Source organism: Ciconia boyciana, chromosome 1, assembly GCF_034638445.1.
Source record: "Ciconia boyciana chromosome 1, ASM3463844v1, whole genome shotgun sequence".
Taxonomy (NCBI): Eukaryota; Metazoa; Chordata; class Aves; order Ciconiiformes; family Ciconiidae; genus Ciconia; species Ciconia boyciana.
In genome coordinates, this window is record NC_132934.1 from 87,748,392 (window position 1) to 87,771,989 (window position 23,598).

The 23,598-nt window shown below is 44.2% G+C and overlaps 2 protein-coding genes across 4 annotated transcripts; both read left to right on the top strand.

The window, feature by feature from the left end:
* Positions 1 to 2: 2 nt before the first annotated feature.
* On the top strand, positions 3 to 10,906 carry MIX23 (mitochondrial matrix import factor 23). 2 transcript variants are annotated; one of them, XM_072880665.1, is made up of 5 exons: positions 4 to 161; positions 1,037 to 1,162; positions 1,693 to 1,839; positions 6,954 to 7,013; positions 10,658 to 10,898. In XM_072880665.1, the coding sequence occupies exons 1-5, from the start codon at positions 111 to 113 to the stop codon at positions 10,706 to 10,708; spliced, it is 435 nt and encodes a 144-aa protein (XP_072736766.1). In that variant the 5' UTR covers positions 4 to 110; the 3' UTR covers positions 10,709 to 10,898. The 2 variants fall into 2 exon arrangements, with proteins under 2 accessions (XP_072736769.1, XP_072736766.1); XM_072880668.1 differs by lacking the exon at positions 6,954 to 7,013 and having other exon boundaries at positions 3 to 161; positions 10,658 to 10,906.
* Positions 1,714 to 23,366, top strand: CSTA (cystatin A). Of its 2 annotated transcripts, none has more exons than XM_072880711.1 (4): positions 1,714 to 1,839; positions 16,966 to 17,066; positions 22,018 to 22,119; positions 23,155 to 23,366. In XM_072880711.1, exons 2-4 carry the CDS (start codon positions 17,001 to 17,003, stop codon positions 23,281 to 23,283), a joined length of 297 nt encoding a protein of 98 aa, XP_072736812.1. In that variant the 5' UTR covers positions 1,714 to 1,839; positions 16,966 to 17,000; the 3' UTR covers positions 23,284 to 23,366. The 2 variants fall into 2 exon arrangements, with proteins under 2 accessions (XP_072736812.1, XP_072736820.1); XM_072880719.1 differs by lacking the exon at positions 1,714 to 1,839 and adding an exon at positions 11,102 to 12,997.
* Positions 23,367 to 23,598: the final 232 nt, after the last annotated feature.

Genomic DNA, 23,598 nt, shown 5'->3' on the forward strand with positions numbered 1-23,598 from the left:
GGCCGCCCCCAGGCAGGGCCCGCCTCGCCCCGCCCCGCCCCGCCCCGCCCCGCGCGTCATCCCGCCTCCCCGCTGGATTGGCCGCCGCCTCGGCCCTCGGCCTTTCCAGTATGGCGGCGCCCAGCGGAGCGGCGAGCTGCGAGGACTTCGCCGAGTTCCAGGTAACCCGCTTGGGGCGGGGGGTGGCCCGAGGGCGGAGGGGGCGCTCCCGCCGCCTCCCCGCGCCGGCGCCCGGCGCGCTCCCGCCGCCTCCTCGCAGCGCCGCGCGGCCCCGAGGGAGCGTGCGCCCCGGGGGGGGGAGGCGGGGTCGACCCTCCCCGCAACGGTCGGGGTGCGGCGGCGGCGGCGGCAGGGTCCGGCCTTCCCCTCGCCTCCAGCGGCAGGAGCGCGGTGCTCTCTGGGAGGGAGCGGGGCAGGGGATCCCCCTCCCGAGGTCCCCCCTCCTTCCCGGGAGGGGGAGCCCGCGGCGTGGGAGCCTCCGTGGGCGGAGGGAGCTCCGTGGACACCTTCACCTTGTTTAATGAAGCGTGAAATACCACATATATCTTCGGCGGTGTGAGCAGCGTCCAGGTCGGCTGAGGTCGTGGAACCTGCCGCGTTTCTTAAACAGCTTGCCCTAAAAAAGGTGGTTTTTATTCGAAGTTTGCGCTTTTGCTGCAGGTTGTGCCTGGTTTCCCGCCTGGAAACGTTAACGGGAGGGGATGGGGCTTTGGACAGCGGCTCTCCGGCCTCTCTCGCAGGGAACCACTGCGAGTAGGGCCCGGCTGCTGGGGCGGGCAGGGCCAGCGGGCTTCGGGGGGATGTTCGTTACTCAGCGCTGACTAGTTCTCTCCCTCCCTCTGGCCTTTGCTGCTAAGGAAACTAGTTGGTTTGCAGCACATACTCCTGCGTGCAGAAATTGTTCGTTTGGTGGGGGTTTTTGCTGTTTGTAAGCAATCTGATTAATTTTCTATTAAAAGATTTACAAAATTTTTTGCAGTAAGCTTTTCTCAGAGATAGAAGCAAAGATTTTTATTTTATTTTATTTTTAATACAGGAGTTGCTCAGGGTGATGAGGACGATTGATGACAGAATCGTCCACGAATTAAACACTACGATTCCAACAGCTTCCTTTGTGGGGAAAATTGATGCCGGCCAGACGTGTAAAGAGCTGTACCAGTCTGTGAGTGTGCGCTCCTTTGACTTTCAGCTCACTCCCTGATGTGTTATTAGGTGCAGTGGCCAGTAGAGCATCTTCAGTTTCTAGGGAAACCACTGCCTTGATATATCGTGCTTTATGTATCCATAACCGGCACGATCGACTTACATACGCGTGGTTTAGCTGCGTAGAGAACAGCTACTTCAGTTTAAAGCCACGCGTGGAACTTACTTGTCTGCAATACCGATTCTTCGAGGCGTGCTTCAGGCTTCAGTGGATGGCGTTAGCCCAGTCCGCTTCTTTTAAAAACGGGTGCTAGCACACTTTTGCACTACTTTGCAAGACTCCTGCTCATGTATATCTTTGACTTTTGATCAAGTTGGTAGCTGCTGCTCAAAGCAGCGTTGCTTCCAACATGGGGATTATAGAGTCAAAGGGATTTCTATAGGCACAGCAGCACCTTGACTTCGGAAAGTCTCTCTTAAACTTGTAACTCAGAGGCTTTTATTCTCTGCTGAACTAATTGTTGTGACTTTCTTTCTCTCCCTACTTAGCTGATGGATGCTCACACCAGCAGAGAGAGAGTCATCAAAAACTGCATCGCTCAGACTTCCAGTGTAATGAAGACTCTCAGAGAAGAGAGGGAAAAGGCCCAGGATGACATAGCATTATTAAAGCAACTCAGGAAAGAGCAGACAAAGGTGAGTGGTGGTGCTTTTTAGAGATCACTTAGAGAGGAAGAAGAGGGTATCTTTCCCAAATGGAAAGACCGGTGTGATGGTGAGAACCTGAAGTGGGTCCTGACTCGGCCAGTCTTTTCCAAGGTTCTTGTTGGCTGGGTTTGTGAGAACCATTTCCCCTAGCCCACAAGACAGAGCTGCTTTTATCCTGCAAGTGGAGCATTTTCTGAGATCCCATTGCACAAATGCTGTAGAAAAACGTATACTTCCCCACAGTGGACTCTAAGCTTCACTAACACCACTTAGTGTACAACTTACCTGCAGCTTGCTTAGTCCTCTCAAAATGCCTGAAGGTTCATTTTGCCTTTTTGAGATCTTGTAAAACGAGTATACCTGCAAACGGCAAGTATGGGTGCCAAGATGCAAACACCAGAAGATAATGAAATATGGCTTTTGTGTATGTCTCTTGCGCCACACAGTTACGCAGCCTTAAAGCTGTCCCTTTTCATCATCACCCTGGGAAGCATCGTTCTCACTCGGTGTGTTAATTGGAGTTCCTGTCCTCTACAAGGAGCTGCCAGGCAACCTTGAATTCCACTTAACCAACTTTGTTGTTGTTTAGTATTTCTTGGATTAATTTTTTCAATATCTTGTGATAGTGTGAGAGAGACTTCTCGGTTTGCATAAGGAATTTTAATGAGCAAGCGCCCTCTCAACCTTGTGGCCTCTGGATGGAAAGTGTACTTCACCAGGCATGAACAGAGGTGATCTAGATGGAGTATCAGAAGTGGAGAAGGGAACCCCACTGAAGCTCTTGCCCCCATTCCAGGGCCTCCTTTGTAGGGGAAAGGATACTGCATGTGTAGCTCTAGGAGTGGAGATAAGCAGGGATGTGAACTGTTCCATTGATTTCTCTTCCAGACCTGCTCTGTGTGGCTCGTGATCACTTTACATTTTTTTTCCACACCATAAGCTTGCAGCACATATCAAATAAGACTGCTTGCTTATTGGTTTTTTTGCATACACTGGCTAGGTGTGTCTGTTGTGTTCAGCAGTTTAGTGAGCCTTCCTCTATTGAGGACTGCCTTAACCACACTTTTGAGTTCCCAATGTAACGGTGAGTTCTTCTCATAACAGCCAGACATCCCACCACAGGTACATATATGGTGTCGTATATCCTGGGTACATATAGGGTCGTATATCCTGGGTACAGCTTTCCCTGCTGCAGTACTGTAACACTTGAAGAGATTGGTCCTGAATTTTGCTTTTGCAGTGCTGAACTTCCTCAAAACCACTTGCCCCTGTACTTCCAAGAGGAGCCTGTTGTAACCCCTGTTTCAAAGAGCAGTTGAATGCTGATGCAGTTGTAGTTAAAGGGCTTCCTCAGGAGATGATTTGAACTCAAGCACCTGATTTTTCCCAGACATTGAGTGAGCAAACTGTTTGTTCATGTGCTTTTCAGAGAAGTGCTCTGTCGTGAACTCAGATTTGCAGAACCAGGTGGCAGGCGAGTGGTTTTATTCTTAAAGCCTCACTTACGGAACTGCTAACAAGAATCCATACCAGTTTGGAAAACTAGAATGGTAGCTTAGTATTTTCTACAAATTTTGTTTGCACAGCCAATTCTTTAAATTGTTTACTTACTGAGCCCAAAACCCATCACTCACTAGGATGATCACAATGATAATGTTTAATAATTGGAGGTGATTTCAAATGCTAAAAGCAATCCATGATTTGGAAACATCCCAGAAATCTTTTGATGAGGTGACCTCAAATTTGCACTTGTACTTTATGAGGTGTTGTCCCCCTGCTTTTTTTTTTTGGTTCTCTGTGAGGGTTGGTGTTTTTTCTAGAACTCAAATAAGCTGTCTTGAGAACACATCCTATGTTTAAGATTATGCATTTCAAATATATATTCACCTGGTTGCAATACAGATCTGTTTTCTCTTGTTATTTGTGTTTCTCTCATCCTGCTAATGGTACAAATTGGAGGACTTCTGGGTCACTGAGTAAGAAAACTTGGAGTAGTGTCAGTCTAGCAGCCAGTTCTTTTAGTCCATTTACATTAAAACATCATTTGATTATTGTATTAATTTGTTATCATCTTAGTTTACTTGAATGAAGTGTCATAAACTATCCAACCAAATAAATTCTGGAAATCCAAAATCACAGAATCACAGAATCGTATAGGTTGGAAAAGACCTTTAAGATCATCGAGTCCAACCATTAACCTAACGCTACCAAGACCACCACTATACCATGTCCCTAAGCACCTCATCCAAACGTCTTTTAAATACTTCCAGGGATGGCGACTCAACCACTTCCCTGGGCAGCCTGTTCCAACGCTTGATAACCCTTTCAGTGAAGTAAAATTTCCTAATATCCAGTCTAAACCTCCCTGGTGCAACTTGAGGCCATTTCCTCTCGTCCTATCACTTGTTACCTGAGAGAAGAGACCGATTTCACCTCTCTACAACCTCCTTTCAGGTAGTTGTAGAGAGCGAGAAGGTCTTCCCTCAGCCTCCTTTTCTCCAGGCTAAACAACCCCAGTTCCCTCAGCCGCTCCTCATAAGACTTCTGCTCTAGACCCTTCACCAGCTTCGTTGCCCTTCTCTGGACACACTCCAGCACCTCAATGTCTCTCTTGTAGTGAGAGGCCCAAAACTGAACACAGTATTCGAGGTGCGGCCTCACCAGTGCTGAGTACAGGGGCACGATCACTTCCCTAGTCCTGCTGGCCACGCTATTTTTGATACAAGCCAGGATGCCATTGGCTTTCTTGGCCACCTGGGCACACTGCTGGCTCATATTCAGGCGGCTGTCAACCAACACCCCCAGGTCCTTCTCTGCCAGCCAGCTTTCCAGCCACTCTTCTCCAAGCCTGTAGCGTTGCATGGGGTTGCTGTGGCGCAGGTGCAGGACCTTGCACTTAGCCTTGTTGAACCCCATACAATTGACCTCGGCCCATCGATCCAGCCTGTCCAGGTCCCTCTGTAGAGCCTTCCTACCCTGAAGCAGATCAACACTCCCGCACAACTTGGTGTCATCTGCAAACTTACTGAGGGTGCACTCAATCCCTTCGTCCAGATCATTGGTAAAGATATTAAACAGAACTGGCCCCAACACAGAGCGCTGGGGAACACCGCTTGTGACCGGCCGCCAACTGGAGTAAACTCCATTCACCACCACTCTTTGGGCCCAGCCATCCAGCCAGTTCTTTACCCAGCAAAGAGTACACCCATCAAAGCCATGAGCAGCCAGTTTCTCCAGGAGAATGCTGTGGGAAACCGTGTCAAAGGCTTTACTGAAGTCTAAATAGACAACATCCACAGCCTTTCCCTCATCCACTAGGCGGGTCACCTTGTCGTAGAAGGAGATCAGGTTGGTCAAGCAGGACCTGCCTTTCCTGAACCCATGCTGGCTGGGCTTGATCCCTTGGTTATCCTCCACGTGCTGTGTGATGGCACTCAGGATGATCTGCTCCATCAGCTTCCCCGGTACCGAGGTCAGGCTGACAGGCCTGTAGTTCCCCACGTCCTCCTTCTGGCCCTTCTTGAAGATGGGTGTCACATTTGCTAATCTCCAGTCAACTGGGACCTCCCCACTTAGCCAGGACTGCTGGTAAATGATGGAAAGGGGCTTGGTGGGCACATGGTGAGCACAAAACACTGTTGAGCTTTGTGAGCTTGGTGAGCACAAAACATACAGCATAATGATTATTAGCTTTATCAATCGAATTAGTAAGGCTTCTTAAAATGTCAGAGTATTTTTTAAAAACAACAAAAAAACCCCCTTGTATAGTCATGTTGGTTAACACTTTCTTGCTGTTCAGGTCTGCAACTCTAAGGAAAAGGCTAAAGTAGTAGTTTTGCTTAGCCTTGGTGTCAATGGCAATTAATTTGACAGTCCAGATGATTGTGAACCTATTTACATCCTCCAGCAGGAAAAACGTTTCTTTGAACTGCTAAAGGTCTTCTGAGTGGTTATTTTATAGAGACTAATCCTGGTCATCTAGTCACTCTGTTGATGCTGGATTGTTATTTCAAACCGTTTGGGGTCCTGTTGAGTAGGTGAAAGTTAATCCAACAACTGTATTAGCTGTGTGTGTCTGGACATCTTACTTGGAAGGTTTTTGGTGGGATTGCTGTCTTAGCTTGCACCTGTTCACCAGCTCTCCAATTGGAACTATGTATTTAAGATGGATAAACTCTGATCCTTAGTCTGTTGTGTTAAAGACTCCACAAAAATACATCCTAAACGTAGGGGAAAATGGCAGATGGTTCTTATATCTCCTACTGTTGCTTCAGGGCCTCATGGCAGGGTCAAATTACCACAGGTCTCCTGAACACAACTGTCACACGTGCCCCTTGGAGTTTCTAATAGGTGTGAAACAAAGAGATTCTTACACTTCTCATGGGTCGAGTGAGTGCTCAAGAACTGTGTATTGTGGTAGTTCTTGCCGGAGCTTTTGCATCCGTGTAAACCTGATTTGTCCTACTGTGATCACGTAACGTATTAACTGGTTCAGATAGCATGAACATATGTGATCTGTTCTTGTAGACCTTTTTTTTGGTCAGTGCACAGAGTAGACAGCAAAGGAAGCGGAGGGGATCTCTTTATGATCTTAATTCTAAATCCAGAATCTGAGACCTGTGTGTTCAGTCCTATCTTTGCTGCCAGCTCCCTATGTGACTCTAATAATGTATGTGTGGAAGAATGACAACTCAAGGCTGCAGAGGTAACCCCAGCACTGGCATTCTCCATGACAAGTGCTTGAATTAGGCGTAGTTATTTTTGTCTGCAAAGCCATTAACGTTAATCAGTTAATTGCTAGCAAATCTTGATGGGCAATATTTAAGAACGGAGCATTAGTAATCAGGAGCTACTTCTGCCAGGCTTGCATTGCGAGTCTGCCTTCACCGTGCCCCTGCAGACTTCAGTCTGCCCCAAGTTTTGGCTGAATGGAAGGGCCAGACTTTCAGGAAGATTACGGATCGTGCCCTTCAGTTTGCACCATCGGAGGGATGTGCACCTGGTACTGGGGTTGTGATGTAGAAAGGTGCAATGGTAGCAAATACTGAAGGCTGCAGGGAGGCCTGTTTGACAATAACCTCTTTATCTGTTACTCTCTGCAGTTGAAATTGATGCAGTCGGAGCTGAATGTTGAAGAAGTGGTAAACGACAGAAGCTGGAAGGTACTCAGTCATTTAAAATAGTGATGATGTTCTGTCCCAACAGACAGTCCTGCAGTGGAGGTGTGGGACCGGTGCCTTATGAGGCAGGTTAATTAGAAATACGTGAGGGCAGTGCTGAGGGAAATGTTTCAGATCAGTCATTTTCCCAGTTCTGGATGCAGAAATCAAAGCTTTTCAGCTGCACTGCAAAGGAAAGAAAACCATCTGATTTAGGGGGGAGGAAGGACTGTGGACTACTCCCTGCATAGATCCCTTTCTCTGCCTTGCCCAGTGGCTAAGGACTCTGTAGACTTTTCTGTGGTGGCCTGTCTGAAAAGCTTTGCTGGGCCTCTAACAATGTCACAGGGATGAGTCTTTCAAATTTGGTTGTGTTTGGTACTGATCATGCTTCTGAGCAAGCAGAGGCCAGAGGAGGGTGGGGCTGTAGAAGCTGAACCTTTTCTTGATGGAGCTTCTGTGGGCCTGGACTGATGCTCCCCTGGTGCAAAGGGCAGGCTTGCCGTCGCTCTCCTGCGTCAATAGAGTGGGTAGATCACCCTCTGGATTGGTGGCCCCAGACACTGTCTTGTTATAAAGTGATCTGAACACTGAGCTTAAATTCTGAGGTGGCTGTATTCTGTCACTGCAGCATTTTACGTCTAGCATCCTTTTCTCACTTGTTGTAGCTTTTCAGAGCTTTCAATACTGTATAGAGAACCTCTTTCCCTCTCTAAATGCGAAAAGGATTTTTGCAAATACCTGGTACCAGCTGCAGCTCCCTTTTTAATCTCTGCTTCAGGATTTTAGTCCTCTAGATTGCATCAGCATAAATGCAATACGGCTTGTGTATTCTTGGAGGTCTAGTCACCACAATACAGCTCAATGCAGGCTGATTAGATGAGCATCTACAGGTTTTTCCAGGTATGCTTTGCTGTCCATACTGCCTCTGTACTGTCTGAAAAAGCTAATCATGCCCTTAAGCTTAATTAATTTAAAGCCAGCTCAGATATGACTTAAGCGACACTGCAGCCTTAACAACATGCTGCAGGCCACCAGTGACAAACGTTTTATGGCAACACTGCTGTCAGTTTTATTTAAAAGGGGTGGGGGGAAGACCTGCCCCACCCTATCTCCATTCTGAAGCCCAGAGTTGGCACCAAAGTTAGCACTGATGCCAGTGGTTTCCTGTAGCTGCATTAAGCTTTTGCTAGTGACAGAAATGTCCAATTTTCCTGAAGATGGCGAACGTTTCATTTATAAATTGTGAGGTATGCGTGGTGCAGAGATATCTTAGCCTGCTAGCGTTTAAAGTAGGGCTTGAAGAGAAAAGTGTTTCTGGGTTTTATCTCCAGCTCTGCTATTGTCTCCATCTGAATATAGGCATAACTGTCTCGTTTAGCTGCCTGTAAAAATACCTCACTGAAGGAATTAGACCCAATCATAGTTGTGGACCAAATGCAATTTGTTATGTGGAAGTGGTTACTGGTGTGCAGGTGAGGACCTCCACTCTTTTTTTTACCGTTGCAGACTTTGAGTTGGAAACTACACGTATGTATTTACATTAACCCTAACCAGCTGAAAACTGATTGGAATAATCTGATTAGGAAACAGTTATTTTCAAACACTTGCTCTGGGTAGCTGTAGCAATAGTGGCATACAGAAAGACGCTGCTTTATAGAAATGCATGCGGCGGAATTTTGTTTGGCTGATACCAAGCAAGGAATTGACTTCCAAAACAAGACACTTGCATTAGCCTCTGTACAGCACCTCCACACTGGAGTTGATCGTTGGAGTGTTTTGCATTAATATGTAAAAGACAGCAAAATCAAACTTCTGCGTAGTAACATGAATGTTAAGTTACCTCAAGCACTGTTTTTCCTGTCTGAAAAATGAGAATAGCACTTCACAGGTAGACCAATGGAGTTAGCTGGCCTGAGTAACACACTGAGATCTCTGGGTCAATGATCCTAAAAATAGGAGGCAGTGTTAGTAAGATTGCAGTATTGATCTGCCTTCCATAGGCTGCAGAGTTACTGTTAAAGATGCTTTAAAAGTTTGCATGATAGCAAGCTGGAAGCTGCAATTTTTTTGATGTGGTGTTTGATGCAAGAGACCCTTACAGTGTTTTAGAGTGTATTTCCAGTACCCTTTAAGACATATGCCCTTAAAATGTCTTTGTCAGAGAAAGGACAAAACTGGTGTAATTTGCTTAGTATTAAAATGCTTCTGAATTTGGAACCCTTTGTGGCTCTTAATTTCTGCAGTTTCCTTCTATAACTAATCTGATTTCAGACGTTTATGTACTCTTTAACTCTTCCAGAGGTGTCCATTGCATGTGGTAATGTAGTGGGACAGGCTGTCTGTGTGCATGTGAAAGAAATTGTATCACAAGTTCTATTTTCTGCAATATGAAGCAGTTTCTAATATATGTCTGTTTCTTAAAGTAAATTACATCTGAAAATAAGTTGAAAATGACTCAAAAATTGTTAAGAATCAATTGTAAAAGTAATGCATGCTGCAAACTTCACTTTTGCTGAAGTTGCCATAGGTTCTGCGCTCTGAATAAGGAGATCAGCTGTAGAAGTAGAAGATTCTAGGAAGATATTGTTTAAAATAATGTATTTATATAAATGTGATGCATAACTTCCCCAAAATTCCAAGATCACTTACTTTGCATGTGAAGCCAATGGGAGAGTTCACAGAACTTGACATCCTGAAGATCACAGGCATTTGGATCTGAAAAGTCTCTGGACAGCTTGGCAAAACGTGCTCTTGCAGGAGTGCTGGTGGGGGAACTAATAACCGCCAGTGCCTCAACTTGGTGCTAGATGGTGCTCGTGTCGCTTTACAGGACATGTGCTGGACAAAGTTTGGAGCCAAGACCATAACTAACTAACTTGCTTGTAAAGAGCACCTGTAACTTTGGTGTGAGCCGATGTGTTGTGCTTTTGATTCAGACTGCCTTATTTTAAATAGTCATCACATTTATTGGCCTTCCTTAGGGTAAGCAGTCTGCTTGACAAGGCCTGCAGTTCAAGCTAAATGAACATGATCTTCAGTCTCTAGTTCTGTGTGCTAAATTTTACACAGAGAAGGTGCCAGAGGTGAGTGAGGCGAGAGCAGTGTGCCCTTTGCAATAGGAGGGCTGGCAGCATCAGCACCTGCAGTCAGATAACTAAAAGTGTGAACGTGGCTTCCAAGAGCCCTTGCACCTCTTTTTAGCTGTCACAACAATGTAAAATGCATTTGCTCAGGAAAGAGAAGTATACAATGTCCACATTTGAATTCCAGATTGAACTTAACAGAACACAGCTGGTCAGAAGCCTTCCACTGATAATTTCCCCTCTTTCTTTAAAAAAAAAAAGGCATCATCATCTTTGAGGATAACAGACTACCAGGATTATAAGTCTGCCTTATCCAAGGGAGAACACTTTTAGTGCTGTGCAGTCCCCCAGCATCAGGCTGCAAACCTTGGATTCATTAAAGCCAGGAGAAAATGTGAATGGAGACAGATGCCTTGGTATGTACCATTTATTGGTACAGCAGGCTGGGCAGCTTGAGATGGGTGCTACATGAAGAGATAGTTGTCTGAACTAGCTCTGAAGTTCTGGATGAGGGCTGGATGAGGGCTGATTCGCCTTTGCTCTTCTGTTTTGGTGTCTCAGGTATTTAATGAGCGTTGCCGAATTCACTACAAGCCTCCGAAGAGTCAATGATGTGGAGTATTTTCCATCAAGGTGGTCCATAACCATGAGAGGCAAACTGGAAAGAGACCTTGGGTGAGCTGTATTGGAAGCCTCCAGAACCAGTAGAACCCAGTCTTGTTTCGTTTTGGACCTACTTAGCTGAAATCTCAAGGTTGAAATGATTCTCCTGTAATTAAGAGAAAACAACGCATCTTTTGTACAAAATACGTGAACAAATGAGTTTTATAGTATTAAAATAATTTTCAAATGGAATGCGAAACTGGCATCTTTCTTGAACTTCTACAGCTTTAGCAGTCCTAGAGGGGAAGAAACAGTAAAAACCAGCTCTGAGAGGGAGGACAGGGCTCTCCCTGAACTGGTGCTTGCCAAACTATCAGGGAACATGGTGTGTTTGTGCGAGTAATCTACTAAAATCTGAAAGGAAATAAAAATTGCAGGATGATCAGCAAGTGTAGGTTCAGCATCCCTGAAAGTAAGAAGCTACCAGCATTGTTCTGAACTACTCAACACTAGCAGCATTGGTTCAGAGTTGCACATGGATACAGGTTTGCCATTGTTCCCGCAATGCGGACAGGCAGCATCTGTTGCATACTGTCCTTTGGTCTGTGTTACCAAATTCTGGATTTTTTCTTTAAATAGGGAACGTAGTGTCAATTAAAACCACTTTGGGTTGGAGATGAAGATATATGTCATTCAGGAATGAGACAGTTAACTATCCAGTGACCCTATTTTGTCCCTCCTTCTGAACCTTTGAAATGAATTCTATAGGTGAATTGCATTTGAACTGAGAAAATAGCTTTGCATACCTGATCCTGTTGATTCTGGCTATAGTGTTGTATTTAGAAAGCTCTAAATGCAATGCCCCTGCAGTAACAGCATTTAAAAGCGGAGAAGTATGAAGAAAGCAGAATTGCTGTAATTATACCTTTATTTTTTACTAACTCTAATTGGCTGACAGTCAAATGACAATGTCTGCTTGGTTGCCAGCTGTTTTTATTACTTAGTGATCAGTCTTTAAGAACCATTAAACTTGAACAGAGCCTTAAAAATACAGGCCCCATCTTGCGAACACTTTCAGTTACAGCATTGAAATGACCACATACTCTCACATCCTTAAAAGCTGTGCATATATGGGGGGTGGGAAGTAAATGGAGGAATGTACCTGTGTTGCTGAAAGCTGGCAAAAATCTGTGCAGCATCATCTGTTTTATAGTTGTTTGTCCAGTAGAGACTCGAACTACTTGGTGGCCTTTATTTTTAGGCAGCAGAGTCATTTAGTCTCACTTTTTTTTGAGAATGAGGCAGAAATATATTTTAAGTCTTTGAGGATGTAAATCCTAGTGTTCAAACTTCATTTTTTTTCCTTTTTTCCCAAGGTACTGCAACTGTTCTAAGCAGAACTTTACTCCAGTTGGAGCGCTCGTCTCACTCTTGAAGTATTCTCATTGTTTTTCTGCAACTCTGAAAGCAGAAAACATGTTTGTTCTTCAACTGTTAAATTCTTATAATTGTTTATCTTGAAGTGGAAATCAAATACTGCTCAGAACTGTGGGCTGAAATGCCAGTAACCTAATTTCCACAGGAGATGGTCCACTAATCAGATGTTGAGAACAGTTAGTTTTGATTTCAAAGCCGGTGCTCTAATACTGACCTCTAATATAGGTGTCTAAAATATTTGTTCTCTCCAGGGCTTGGATCTACAACTGTGGGGACAAATTCTCCTTTTAAGCCAGTTGTATGATAGAAACTTCTGCCAGCGTGTATAGAGTTGGCATCAATACTTCTGAAATCTAAGCTTGTATTGTATTTCTGTAGAAACTAGAGATTGTAATGAGAATTAATCACTGTCCTCCTCTATCCATCCAGATGTTTGCTCAGCTGTTGTGGGAAAACTTCCTCACTTAAGCAGGTGCTGTGAAAAATGACCTGTGAAATGGATGTGATACATATGCAGATTTTTTTTTTGCAGTAGCCCAGCTTAGCGTTTGTTATGAGAAAACTATGTAAAAAAAAACCCCAACCCCAAGATAGCACTATTTTTCATTTGAATATAAGGCCAAACAAGTACATCTATACAAACCTGTATATGAAAAACTTCTGACACCATAAGAAGACTTCTAAGTCCCAAACATCCCTTCTTCAGGTGTTTGCAGCTTGTATGCAGAAGGTTGCACTAAGAAGTTGAATTACTCGATTTAGTTTGCTCTGAGCACAGAGGGTTATCTCTTACAGTACATGGCAAATCACATGGATCAGAGGCTGTTTGAATCTTGCTGTTGAACTTAGTGGAACATTAAGGTGAGTAACTGGAATTGCATGCCGTGCTTTGGGTCACAGGGAAAGAGCTAAATTTTTGCTAATTTTTGAGTACTTAAGATCTGCCTGTGAAGTGGGATGTTTTGTGATCGTGTGTAAATGGTGTTGGTATGAGCTGTGAGCCATACTAAACAAAGGCAGGTAAAAACTCTGTGTCCAGTGACACCTGTCCATTCTAGGATCATGCCTAGTCTGCGATTGAATCCTGCTTCAACTTCACCATCAAGGTAGTCACAAAATTACTGGGCTGCTTGATGTCATATGTGAATCAAATAATGGACCCCACAAATACCGGGATTTCATCCTTTTCCTGGTTCTAACTTTATTTCTGCAAGTAAAGGCACTTGAACAAAAGGCACAACTGATGCCCTTGCCCAGAGTCTAGATCTCCTGCAGGTGGCTTCCCCCTCTACTAGGGCTTTCCCATTGCTTGGAGATGGTGAGTATAGATGGGCAGATCCTGGTTCCTTGGAAAGCCCTCTGAAGCATGTGCTTCTTACTTCCTTCTGTGAAGTAGAAAGAGGTGTTTTTTTCTGACACTCATTGCTGTTGTCTTCTGCAGCCTGTAGGTACTCAAGACTGATGAAATAGGTAATCTCTTCACAGAAATTTTTTAAGGATAGAACTTGGTTGTCTTGAAGCAGGCTGAGGGGAAGAGGCTCTTTACTGGTACCGTAGGCTCAGCATAGGCAGGGATATGATAACTTTGTGCTGCTGAAGTTCAAGTTTCTATTAATCCTAGTTGATGTACAATGTCAGAAATCAGGGTGGGTAGCAGGAGGGGAAACCTTCTTTGCAGACCAGCGTGTTGAAAGTCAAGGCTGTTGTTACTGTGACAATGACAAGTAGATCCTCAATTGGTAGATGGAGGGCTGCTTTCCTTTGGCAGCTCTTCAGATTTGGTGCAGACCATGTGTCATTTCATCCAGTCACAATTACGTGTCTTGTCACTGCAAAACCAGAAGACTGACCTACTGACTTAACTTTCACAATCATTTCTACAGAGGTGGCTTAATTTCTGGTTTAAAAATAACTCATAAATACATAACCCTGGGGTTTGGGGTTTTTTGTTTGTTTGCTTTGCTTTGTTTTGTTACTGTACTGGTGTTTTTATTGACTATAGCTTCTACTTCTTAAAATTGCTTATACAGGACCAGAGAGTGGCCTGCTGTAAAGATTTGTTTCTTCATTATTGGAATAGTACATAGTGCAAGATGTTACTCAGCTTTAAAACTATAAAGAATACTAGCGCTGTTCTCCCAGCACAGATTCTCCAAGTTAACAGCAGTACATTTAGATGAAGAGAAATTGCCATCTGTGCAAATGGTGAGCGTAGGCTGGAATGGTATGTAATATCAAACATGTCTCCAATACTAAAGTAGAGACATTCACTAGCTGCTTGATGTTCTGCAAGAGATGCAATGGGCACGGCTGTTCTTTTCAAGGCAATGTTCCAAATGCTGTTTCATTACATCCAAAGCTTAATAGAGAGAGGTGTAGAGGAGGGTTGCCTAGGATAGTCCGTTGCCACTGATCATCTTAGATAGCAGGTCTGTGACACATCAGCATTTCAAAGTGACTTCATGAACTATGTGTGCAGGATGAGTACTGCATCCCAATCTTAGAAATATCACTGGATTTTGGGATCACGCCCATTAGCACTCCCATGGAAAGAAAACAGACTGACTTGTCTTTGTAAACTTTAGTGTCAGCTTGCTGACAATTAGTGTTGAGTTTCCTTCCCTTCTGCGCAACTCTGTGCATTCTGGGAGGGAAAAAAAGAAAGTTCTTATGCTTTGAAGTCAAAAACCAGCAAACCCAGAAATATGGAGTCCAGTGAATGATTTCCACACAACATTAACATCTTTAGTTTCACACCTAGAGTTTTACCAAGATTATAAATTAACCCTCGTAGTCTTTGTGCTCAGTGTATTTTTTACTAATCAGAATCAGGGGTTCTCCAGAGGGGTAGTGCTGCCTTGGGGATCTTATCAACATCCCTTCCCAAGGGAGTTAGTGAGATCTGCATCCTGGTGAGTGGAGAAGTTTGTAAAATGACCTGGTTTAGCACTGGTGCTGCGTGGTTGTTGGATGCATTCCATGGCTTCTGGCCTCAGTAAGGTGAGCTGGCTCTTCCAGTTAGTTAGCTCATCTGTCCTGCTGTGTGAATAAGATACATGGTGGCAACGTGGTGGAAGATGATCAGCATTTGAGTGAATCAGCAGGGTCTTGTACAAAGAAGGAGTTTGAGGTCATCAGCTTGAATTGTCATTAACTCCACGAATTGGGCTGTGAGGAACTCCTCATCTGGAGTGGTGAATTTGGAGAAAATGGCAGACTTACAGTTTTAACACCTCCCATTCCCATAATTCCCAAGAACTGGGAACATTCTTCTCTTTGTTCAGAAAGATGTTGCCTCAGGGCAACTGTTTTTCCTCAGATGCCTTTCATCCACTCCCATAACACTGCTGCTCAAGTTTGGGAAATTCTGCAACATTCTTATCGGTAACATGCTCTTACCTTGATCTATATACTGTTGAGTTTAGGGCCCTTTACAGCCCCAGTTCCTCAATCTCAGGTCCTTTGTCCCAAGAACAGGCCTTAAAGTTAGATATGAAGTACTTGTTTGCAGTCTGTTGCATCACTCATCATTTGTGAGGAGGGTCAGTAGGCTGGTTAGGGCACTGATAAGTCTGTGCTACACAGTCACCATTTCTGTGGCCGTGAACAGGCTTGTTTCTAGCGAATTCCCTAATGCTGATTCCATCAGAAATGCCCATTGCCTGTGTGCAGCACATATTCTCATTTCACCCCTTCTCATGTACCCACCCCTAGGGACTAAAAATTGTCTGGTCTGTTGCTACTTCTCTGGTCCTAGCTCTGGAACAACATTCTTCCCATTTGCTGGAGAGTGGGATGGCAGGAATACCGAAGGGAAGTAGTTTTTCTGTAATCTTGAAGTGTTAGCTCTCCATTACCAGGTAGGGCTGCTAACAGTTGCTAGCCTTTCCTCAGTGGGCTGCATGTGTTTTGAGGTTTGTACATTCATATATAGTCATTAATATGACTATGTCATGTGTCTGTGACTGTAACTGCAGAATGAATACTTCTGACTATATATTCTGCACATTACCTATTTCAGCAGTGTGTGAAATATAAGTATCTTGAAATTAGAACAGCTATTGTGCACACACAACTACTGTAGTGAGAGGAATCATACTTTGTCTTCCAGGAAATTGGCACTAGAGTTCCAATGAAAATGTAAACGGTACTGCATATTCAGTTGTTATTATGATTGCCTGAATGCAACCATAAGTTTGTTAGGAAAGAAGCAGAAATAACTTATTTGCAGTACTTACCTGAACCTAGGATTTAATTTTTTCCCCTTCTGGTTCTGGTGTTTACCTTGGCTCCTTTCTGGTCAGGCAGAGGGAAGTAAAGTCACTGAAAGTAAAATGCAGTCTGCTTCTGTTTCCCACTTGGAAGGATATTGAGACAATACAATTTCAAGTTGAACGGGACCTGCACCAAGGAAATTACTGCATGCTTTCTTCTGATCTTGAATGGTGTTGGGAAATACTGGGTGTGACTTCAATCCATTTCCTAAGTGCACAGACTAGTCATCTGCACATGGGTGGAGAGGCGAGAGGTTCTAGTTTCAGCCCAAACCAACTATCTTAAGATGTGGGTGGCTGGAGGCTGTTGTTTGCTTTTCTTATTGATGTGGAGACTATATACACTTAAGATTTTAAAGTGCTTTTTACATTTACTATTAATATTACCAGTGCTTTACATTGCTTTTTCCCCATTTTCCCCATTTCTCTCCTTCTCCAGCTCAGTAATGGTAGGCTCCATATGTTACAAGTCATATGACTCCATGACACATGTATATGTATATATATGAGATGCCTGGTGACTCTGCTCAGACTGTGGTGAACTTCTCTCTTCAGAACCACTCATCATTTCAGAGAAGTTACGTGCCACTATGATGCCTGGGGGCTTATCTGAGGCCAAGCCTGCTACTCCAGAAGTCCAGCATATTGTTAACGAGGTGAGTTGCAACCTATCTGAAGATGAAGTCTCTGTGTGCAAAGGCCTGAGTCTTGAGGCATGTGCAAAGGCTGGGAGACAAAGTGGTGATACCGAACCAGTGTTTGAACTGAAGAAGCTAGTGCTGAAAATGGGAATTTCCTTGATTGCCAGTAAATATTTTCTCAGCATTCTGCATAGGCGGTGTACCGGTAAGACCGAGACAAACCACTTCTCTGTCTCATCCCTGTCCATAGCCAGGCATAGTACTGGGTACCTTCAGTTAATGTTTGCGTGTAGTTCAAAGACCAGCTCTACTATGCCAGCACTGAGGTTGCTTGTTTGAAATTAAAGGTCATGTGTTTGAAGGGAGAAGATTGTACGTGGTAGAATTAATTCCTCACTGAAGGACATGGATAGGACAAACCATGAGGTAGTATGCACTAAAAAAAGATAAATACAGGACAAGGCTATGGATAAACTGCATGTTCTCTGCTGGCATCTAGTGTTTTCTAGAGTCACAGCTGTGATGCAGGGGCTGCTGGTGAGCCAGTGGGGCAAGGTGAGCCTGGCACAAGGCAAGCAAGGTGAGTCCAGTAGCCATGGTGGTTGGTTATAGGCAGTGGTCCTGTCCTGGAAGCAGCTGTGTGAACAACACCTCTGCAGATCCCCTAACGCCCTGCGGTGCAGCAACTCTTAGAAGAGTATAAAGTGCATCCTGAGGGGTGGGAGGGGAACAATGTGGCATGGGAAAGCTCCTTTTGTGTCTCTCATCTCGTGTTCCCACCCACCCTCCCTCCCAATCCCCTTCACCCTCCCAGCTCTGAAAGATGAGCTCTTCCCCCTTTGGCAACTGCACAAAGCATAATTTAGGTCCTCTTTGAGGAAACAAAAATAGGAAGTAGTGGGGCTGAACATATTGGGCAATGCTGCTGCACACTCCTGTGTGTGCAGGGCTCCCAGCTCCCTCCTTTGCTGTGCCATAGAGGACAGAGTTTGCACTGGCACCATTCCACATCTCCTGCGAGCTTGCAGGCTAAGACCAGGCAATGATGAAACCAGACTAAGGTGAGCTGGGCTGTGCGTGCGGAGGGGCAGAGCCACCAGGAGATACCTGTAAACAGGCTGTGTAGGCTGATGCCAGAGTCCAGTACTCTGACCAGGTTCTTTTAGATATTCCACACGTGGAGGGTATAATGTTTAATATCCAATTTACTTACTCGAAGGTATTTGATGTTACATGAGGTTTCTGATTTAGCAGAGTGATACAAATATACTGGTAACACAATACAGATGTAAGTTACTCTTAACAAAATGTGGCAATTGCGATACACAGTTCAATCACAATACCAATGTGATCTCCATTACTGGGCTCTATAATATGCTTACTGTCACGACGCTGGGTGTCCTCAGTTGCCAGGAGGGAGTACGTGGGTTGAAGCCAGCTCAAGCCCGCTGTTCTCTTCAGAATTGTTTTGTTCATTGTTTAGTTTTTATACTCGGTGTTGGGCAGAGCCACATATTCACTCCCCCCATTCTGGTCTGTTCACATTCTTTTAATGAGCATAGACAGTTACACCACCAGTTGATCCACTCAACTGACATAGCTGTTTATCTAGAACAAACACCCTCTGGTCCCCTTTGTGTTGAGATAAAGTCAGCTTCTTTGCAAATGCTGTGGTCAGTCACACCCAGCATTATTTTCCGAGTGTCGTAGGCGCATCGCCCTTGCACAGCTCCTCTGAGCTTTCTTCCATTTTAGGGCTTTATTGGTCAGTCACAGTCAGCTGGGGTTACCAGAGTTGGGCATGCGTACATGGGGAAGGGCTGGAGTATGTGTTGAGGGGTGGTGATAACAGGTTTTTAGAGGGGAGATAATTTACTGCAGAACAGAAAGAGAAAAGGATTATCTAAAATTGTTTGGGGGACACCGATTGAATAGCTCAGGAGCAGTATCACTGTTTGTCCTATGCTGGCACAAGTAGTTGAAGGAGCAGCACTTGCAGAGATCAGAAATTCCCTTTTACCTATGGAGGGGAGACCCTAGGCAAGGACTTGTGGCACCTTTGTGTATTTGCAATTCTTATTTCCTCATGTGTAAGACAAGGAGGGCAATGTCTCCTGCCAGTTGGGGGCTGTGAAATTGGACTAATGAGTCTGTGAAATACCTTAAGGGCATCCTTTGAACACTGCTAGGACAGTGTAGCGTGCCAGATACCAAGCTATGTTTTTAATGCTAGGCTGTGTTATGGGTGATCAAAAGATCCTACCCTATTGCAGCATGTATCAGAGATGAAACCACAGTGCTTAACTGTCAGTGAGCGAACACGCACTTAAAAATGTGAACATTCATTTCAGGCTGTGCTAATGCTCATGAAGTACAGGGCAAATACGGAATCTGAAATGTGGATGTACAGGTTTTCTGTTTGATTCCCAAAGAGGACTGATCTTAATTTTGGTATTCTTCCATTCTCAGTAACTTCAGGAAAATGAAAACAAATCATTCTTCATTTTCTGAAAGGTGAATTTTTTTTCTTGTGCTGAGTGTGGGAGAGAGAACTCCCTGGTCCTTTTCCTTTGAAAAATCTCAAACTCCACTGCAGAGGCTTTGGTATAGTTCTCTAAGGAGAATATTCTTGTGGAGGCAAACCTTATGTTGGGGCAATCCTGCTCTGCTTCCAGCCAGATAACAGTGTCACCCTTTAGTGATGCAATTCTATGGGATTTTATGCTCTGCTAAGCAGAGGAGCGATTAATATGATTTGAGTGAAGTTGTGAAGAGCATCTGCAGACCTTGGGATGTCCAAGGTCTATCTGCTCTTGGGACAACATAATTATTTACTTACACCTGTGCCTTGTCTGTAGTCTTCCTTAGTGAGATGGGGAATGTTATTTATTCAGCCTCCTCGTTTTACAGCTGTTGCCTAAAAGTGAGGAATGTTTTGGGTTTAAGGAACTGTTAGATAAGAGCTTAGGAATGTTATACTTTTCCGTCTGAGGATTAAGGAGCTGTCTGTCTGCCTGCCTGATTTTACTGAAGGCTCTGTCCATAAATAGCAAATGAGGGACGTAGTGGTCAGAGGTTGGGAGAGATGTAGAACTGGAGAAAACTGGCTTTGTTTTGTTTTGTTCTGAGAGAGGAATAATATGTACCAGAAGTTGCCACTCAGAAGCATTCTAAGAGCCCTCAAACCCATCCAGCTGGAAGAGGGTTGGAAATTGAAGTTTCCCTGGTTTGCTAGAGTTACCAGCTCCTGAGTTGAAAGTATAGCTGTCGGTTCCTGGGGATAGGAGGCCCATGGAAGCTGCTCAGAAGAGCAGAGTAAGAGATTATGAGGAACCTGAATATGACAAAGGCTTTGGATAATTTCTGACAGTCTGGAAATGGTTGATCTGGATGTTACTAGGGTGCTTTCCGGGACTTGCCTGCTAGGAAGGAGTGCCCTGGGAGTGGTAGCCAGGTGTAGGTGGATGTGCTGAGAAAGCCAAATAGTTCTGTGCATTTCTGCAAAACAGGCAGCTGGTGAGAAGTGCTGACATGCTGCTGGCCCCTCCTGGGGCTGCGTAGGCAGGCTGCTGCATGACACTGCGCTCCTCTGCCCGACTTCTGGAATGCCTCTGCCCTGCATCAGGCCATCCGCATGGGCATCATGTGCAGAGGAGAGGCTGTTACCCAGCCTGCAAAAGATAGTTTATGCTTTCTAGATGACAGAAATAAGTTTTTGAGTTACATTTGCTGCAGTTGCCTTTGTGTAGGGAATTCATGTCATCAGATGCAAATGACTATAGTAAAACACTATTACACTGGTACATAAATCATGATGCCTCAGACACCTGGCCAGACTTCCATTGCTGCTCACAGCTGTCTCCCCCACTACTCTCCTGCCCTTTCAGTGTAGTAATTATACAAATATTTCATCTCTGAGAGAACAGTACCACTGTAATTGCTGCTGAACTTAAAAATTGCCCTACATTTTGTGTTTCAGGAAAAACTGTTACACCTTTTTAAAATCTTTTTTTTAAATATGTATGTGACAAGTCTGTAGATATCTGAACTGAGCATATTTTAAGATCCGTAGGGCTTAAACTGGGTACTGTGCATAAACACATTCTACCTGAGCTGTGAGTGTGAATGGTGTCAGCACAGAGTGTTGTTTCTTATGGAACTACATTACCTGCAGCTACTACATAGTGAAGGACTGATTATGTTTATGCAGGTCTGGGGTTGATTTCTGGCTCACAATTTAAAGGTTGCACTTCCAGTTTTGGAGGTGGAAGTACATAGTTTAGTCCTGGACCATTTTAACTATTACAGTTGTTTGTATGTTACATGGTTCTAGATGTTGAAAGGCGTATTTAATTTAAATTACAGCTTTAGCTGCAGGGCTTCCACCAGCACTAGAATAACTTTCAGGAACTACTTGATCAGGTAGTTGTCTCGATACTCTGAAATAACCCTGTTCATTGCAAGTCCTTAAAAAAACCCCATTAAACAGATAGAGTGCAGTTCTGAGGCTGTGAAACACAACAGGGGTCTGCAGCCTCCCAAGCTGACTGGCATGGGTGCAGGTGTTCCAGGTGAGGGGGGCTGTCTTGCACTGCTTTGTAACAATGTGGTTGACATGGGGTGTACCCTGCTAGGGAGCATGGCTTGGTACCTAGCTCCTTTGACAAAGAATTGAAAGGGCAGCAGGTAGCAGTTTCCCTATACTGAGCAGGAGACAGTTTAGCTGGGCAGCTTTCAGGGCAGGGGGAAATCAACTAGAAAGTCTAATTCTAACAGGATTTTAAAGAATGCTGGAGGCAATGCTAGGAAAGAGGGCTGGAGGTCTTGGTGTAAATTGAATTATTTTGGGGGTTCTGGGTTTATTTCATTAAGGGTGTGTGTTTGAAAGGATGAAAACTGGAGTGGTAGATGTGAAAGAAAAGCCTAAATATGAACCTGCCAACCATTTTTCCCTTTCTTTTTACAGGTGAAGCCACAATTTGAAAGCAGAGAAAACAGGACATATGGAATCTTTAAAGCCATAGTATATAAGACTCAGGTGGTTGCTGGGATAAACTACTTTATTAAGGTTTGTATATATTATAGGGAGGGAGTGCTTTGGAGTTAAACAATACAGGTGACTTGCATAGTGGCTTATAGCAAGAAAGAGAACCAAATGTAGTAGAAAACGATCTGATATGAGTAATAGGGACTATCTTCAGATGCTTATAAAAGTCCTCTGTTTGCCACTACTGTAGAACAGGAATATAAAAACGTATAAAACATGCACTGTGCTTCTTCGGATGTGAATGGTAACTTTCTTAGGAACATCTCACTCAAAGACTGCAGATTGCCTTATCAGATCAAATTATTTAAACTAGTCACAACTCTGCACTTCTGTTTCCTTTCAAGGCGAAGTAGCTTCCTGTTGCCTCTGTGTCCTCCAGTTGTGTTTATTGTGATGAATTTGAAGTCAGCCTGAGGATCTGATGGAGAGTTAGAGTGAATGAAATTAAATTCTAAAAAAATTTACACTCCCGCACTCCCTCCCACAAGCACCAGGATGTGTCAAGTTGTCTGTTCAGGCACTGATGTGTTTGCAGTAAGCCTGAAGACAAGAGATCCTGGCTTTCAGGTTGTCATTGCTTCTTAGGACCATGTGCCAGTTTTGGATAGATCTTTCTGTACCTTCTAGGAACTGACACTGTCTCTGCATCTTGCCTCACCCCTGAGTCATTAAGATTTACTGATTATCTGTCGTCTCCTACTCTAAGTGTCCCAAGAAGCTGTAAGCTGATGTGCTGGGATCTTGATGACCTAAATAGGATGCCATCAAAACCCTTCTCCTGTTGTGCCTTCTGGTGCTTCCACACCCAAGCAGTCCTACTCATTTTCCGTTCACATGAGTATGAAGGTTTATATTACAGTTCTCTTCAGATGTAGACAGTTTCTGCCACCAGTTACTATCCAGACTTGGGTTAAGAGCTATTGGAAGTAAAAATGGAGATACACCCAAAATTAAGCTCCTGAGCAAAAATATTCTTCCAAGTATGTGAAGAGCATCCTTTTGTTTGAACCTGCTTTGAACCCATGATCCTCACTTTCCCGCTGTTTTGGTTTCTAGGTCCAAGTTTCTGATGCCGTCTATGTCCACTTAAAAGTGTTTCAGAGCCTTCCTCAGGAGAACCAAGGTCCCAGCCTTGTCAGTTTTGAGACTGGCAAAACCATAGATGATCCTCTGACCTACTTCTGAGAGATGATGAGGAATTGTGCCTTACTTCTGCAAGTCGTATGTGGATTCTGCCCATGTCAGTAAATGCATGAAAATAAAACAAGTTTTGAAAGCTATTTGTTAATCTACTGGGTGTCACGTCTAGGTCTGCTGCCTGGCTAAAGCTTGAGTAGGCTCTGAAATACTATTCAAGGCTGTTTCTGCAACCTGAGGTACTATGGCACACCCATTTCAGCTCCTCTTTCCAAAACAGTCACGCATCCTCTGAAGACAAAACTTGTGTCTTGTAAGTATACTTCAGGCTAACAGGCTAAGTACTTCAGCATGTGGCTTCTT

Excerpts from the sequence above, each read along its gene's own strand:
- MIX23 (XM_072880665.1), top strand. The coding sequence starts at position 111 with ATGGCGGCGCCCAGCGGAGCGGCGAGCTGCGAGGACTTCGCCGAGTTC. Across the intron at positions 162-1,036 it reads AGGACTTCGCCGAGTTCCAG|GAGTTGCTCAGGGTGATGAG; the intron begins GTAACCCGCTTG and ends TTTTTAATACAG. Across the intron at positions 7,014-10,657 it reads TAAACGACAGAAGCTGGAAG|GTATTTAATGAGCGTTGCCG; the intron begins GTACTCAGTCAT and ends TTGGTGTCTCAG.
- CSTA (XM_072880711.1), top strand. The coding sequence starts at position 17,001 with ATGATGCCTGGGGGCTTATCTGAGGCCAAGCCTGCTACTCCAGAAGTC. Across the intron at positions 17,067-22,017 it reads TCCAGCATATTGTTAACGAG|GTGAAGCCACAATTTGAAAG; the intron begins GTGAGTTGCAAC and ends TTCTTTTTACAG. Across the intron at positions 22,120-23,154 it reads GGATAAACTACTTTATTAAG|GTCCAAGTTTCTGATGCCGT; the intron begins GTTTGTATATAT and ends TTTGGTTTCTAG.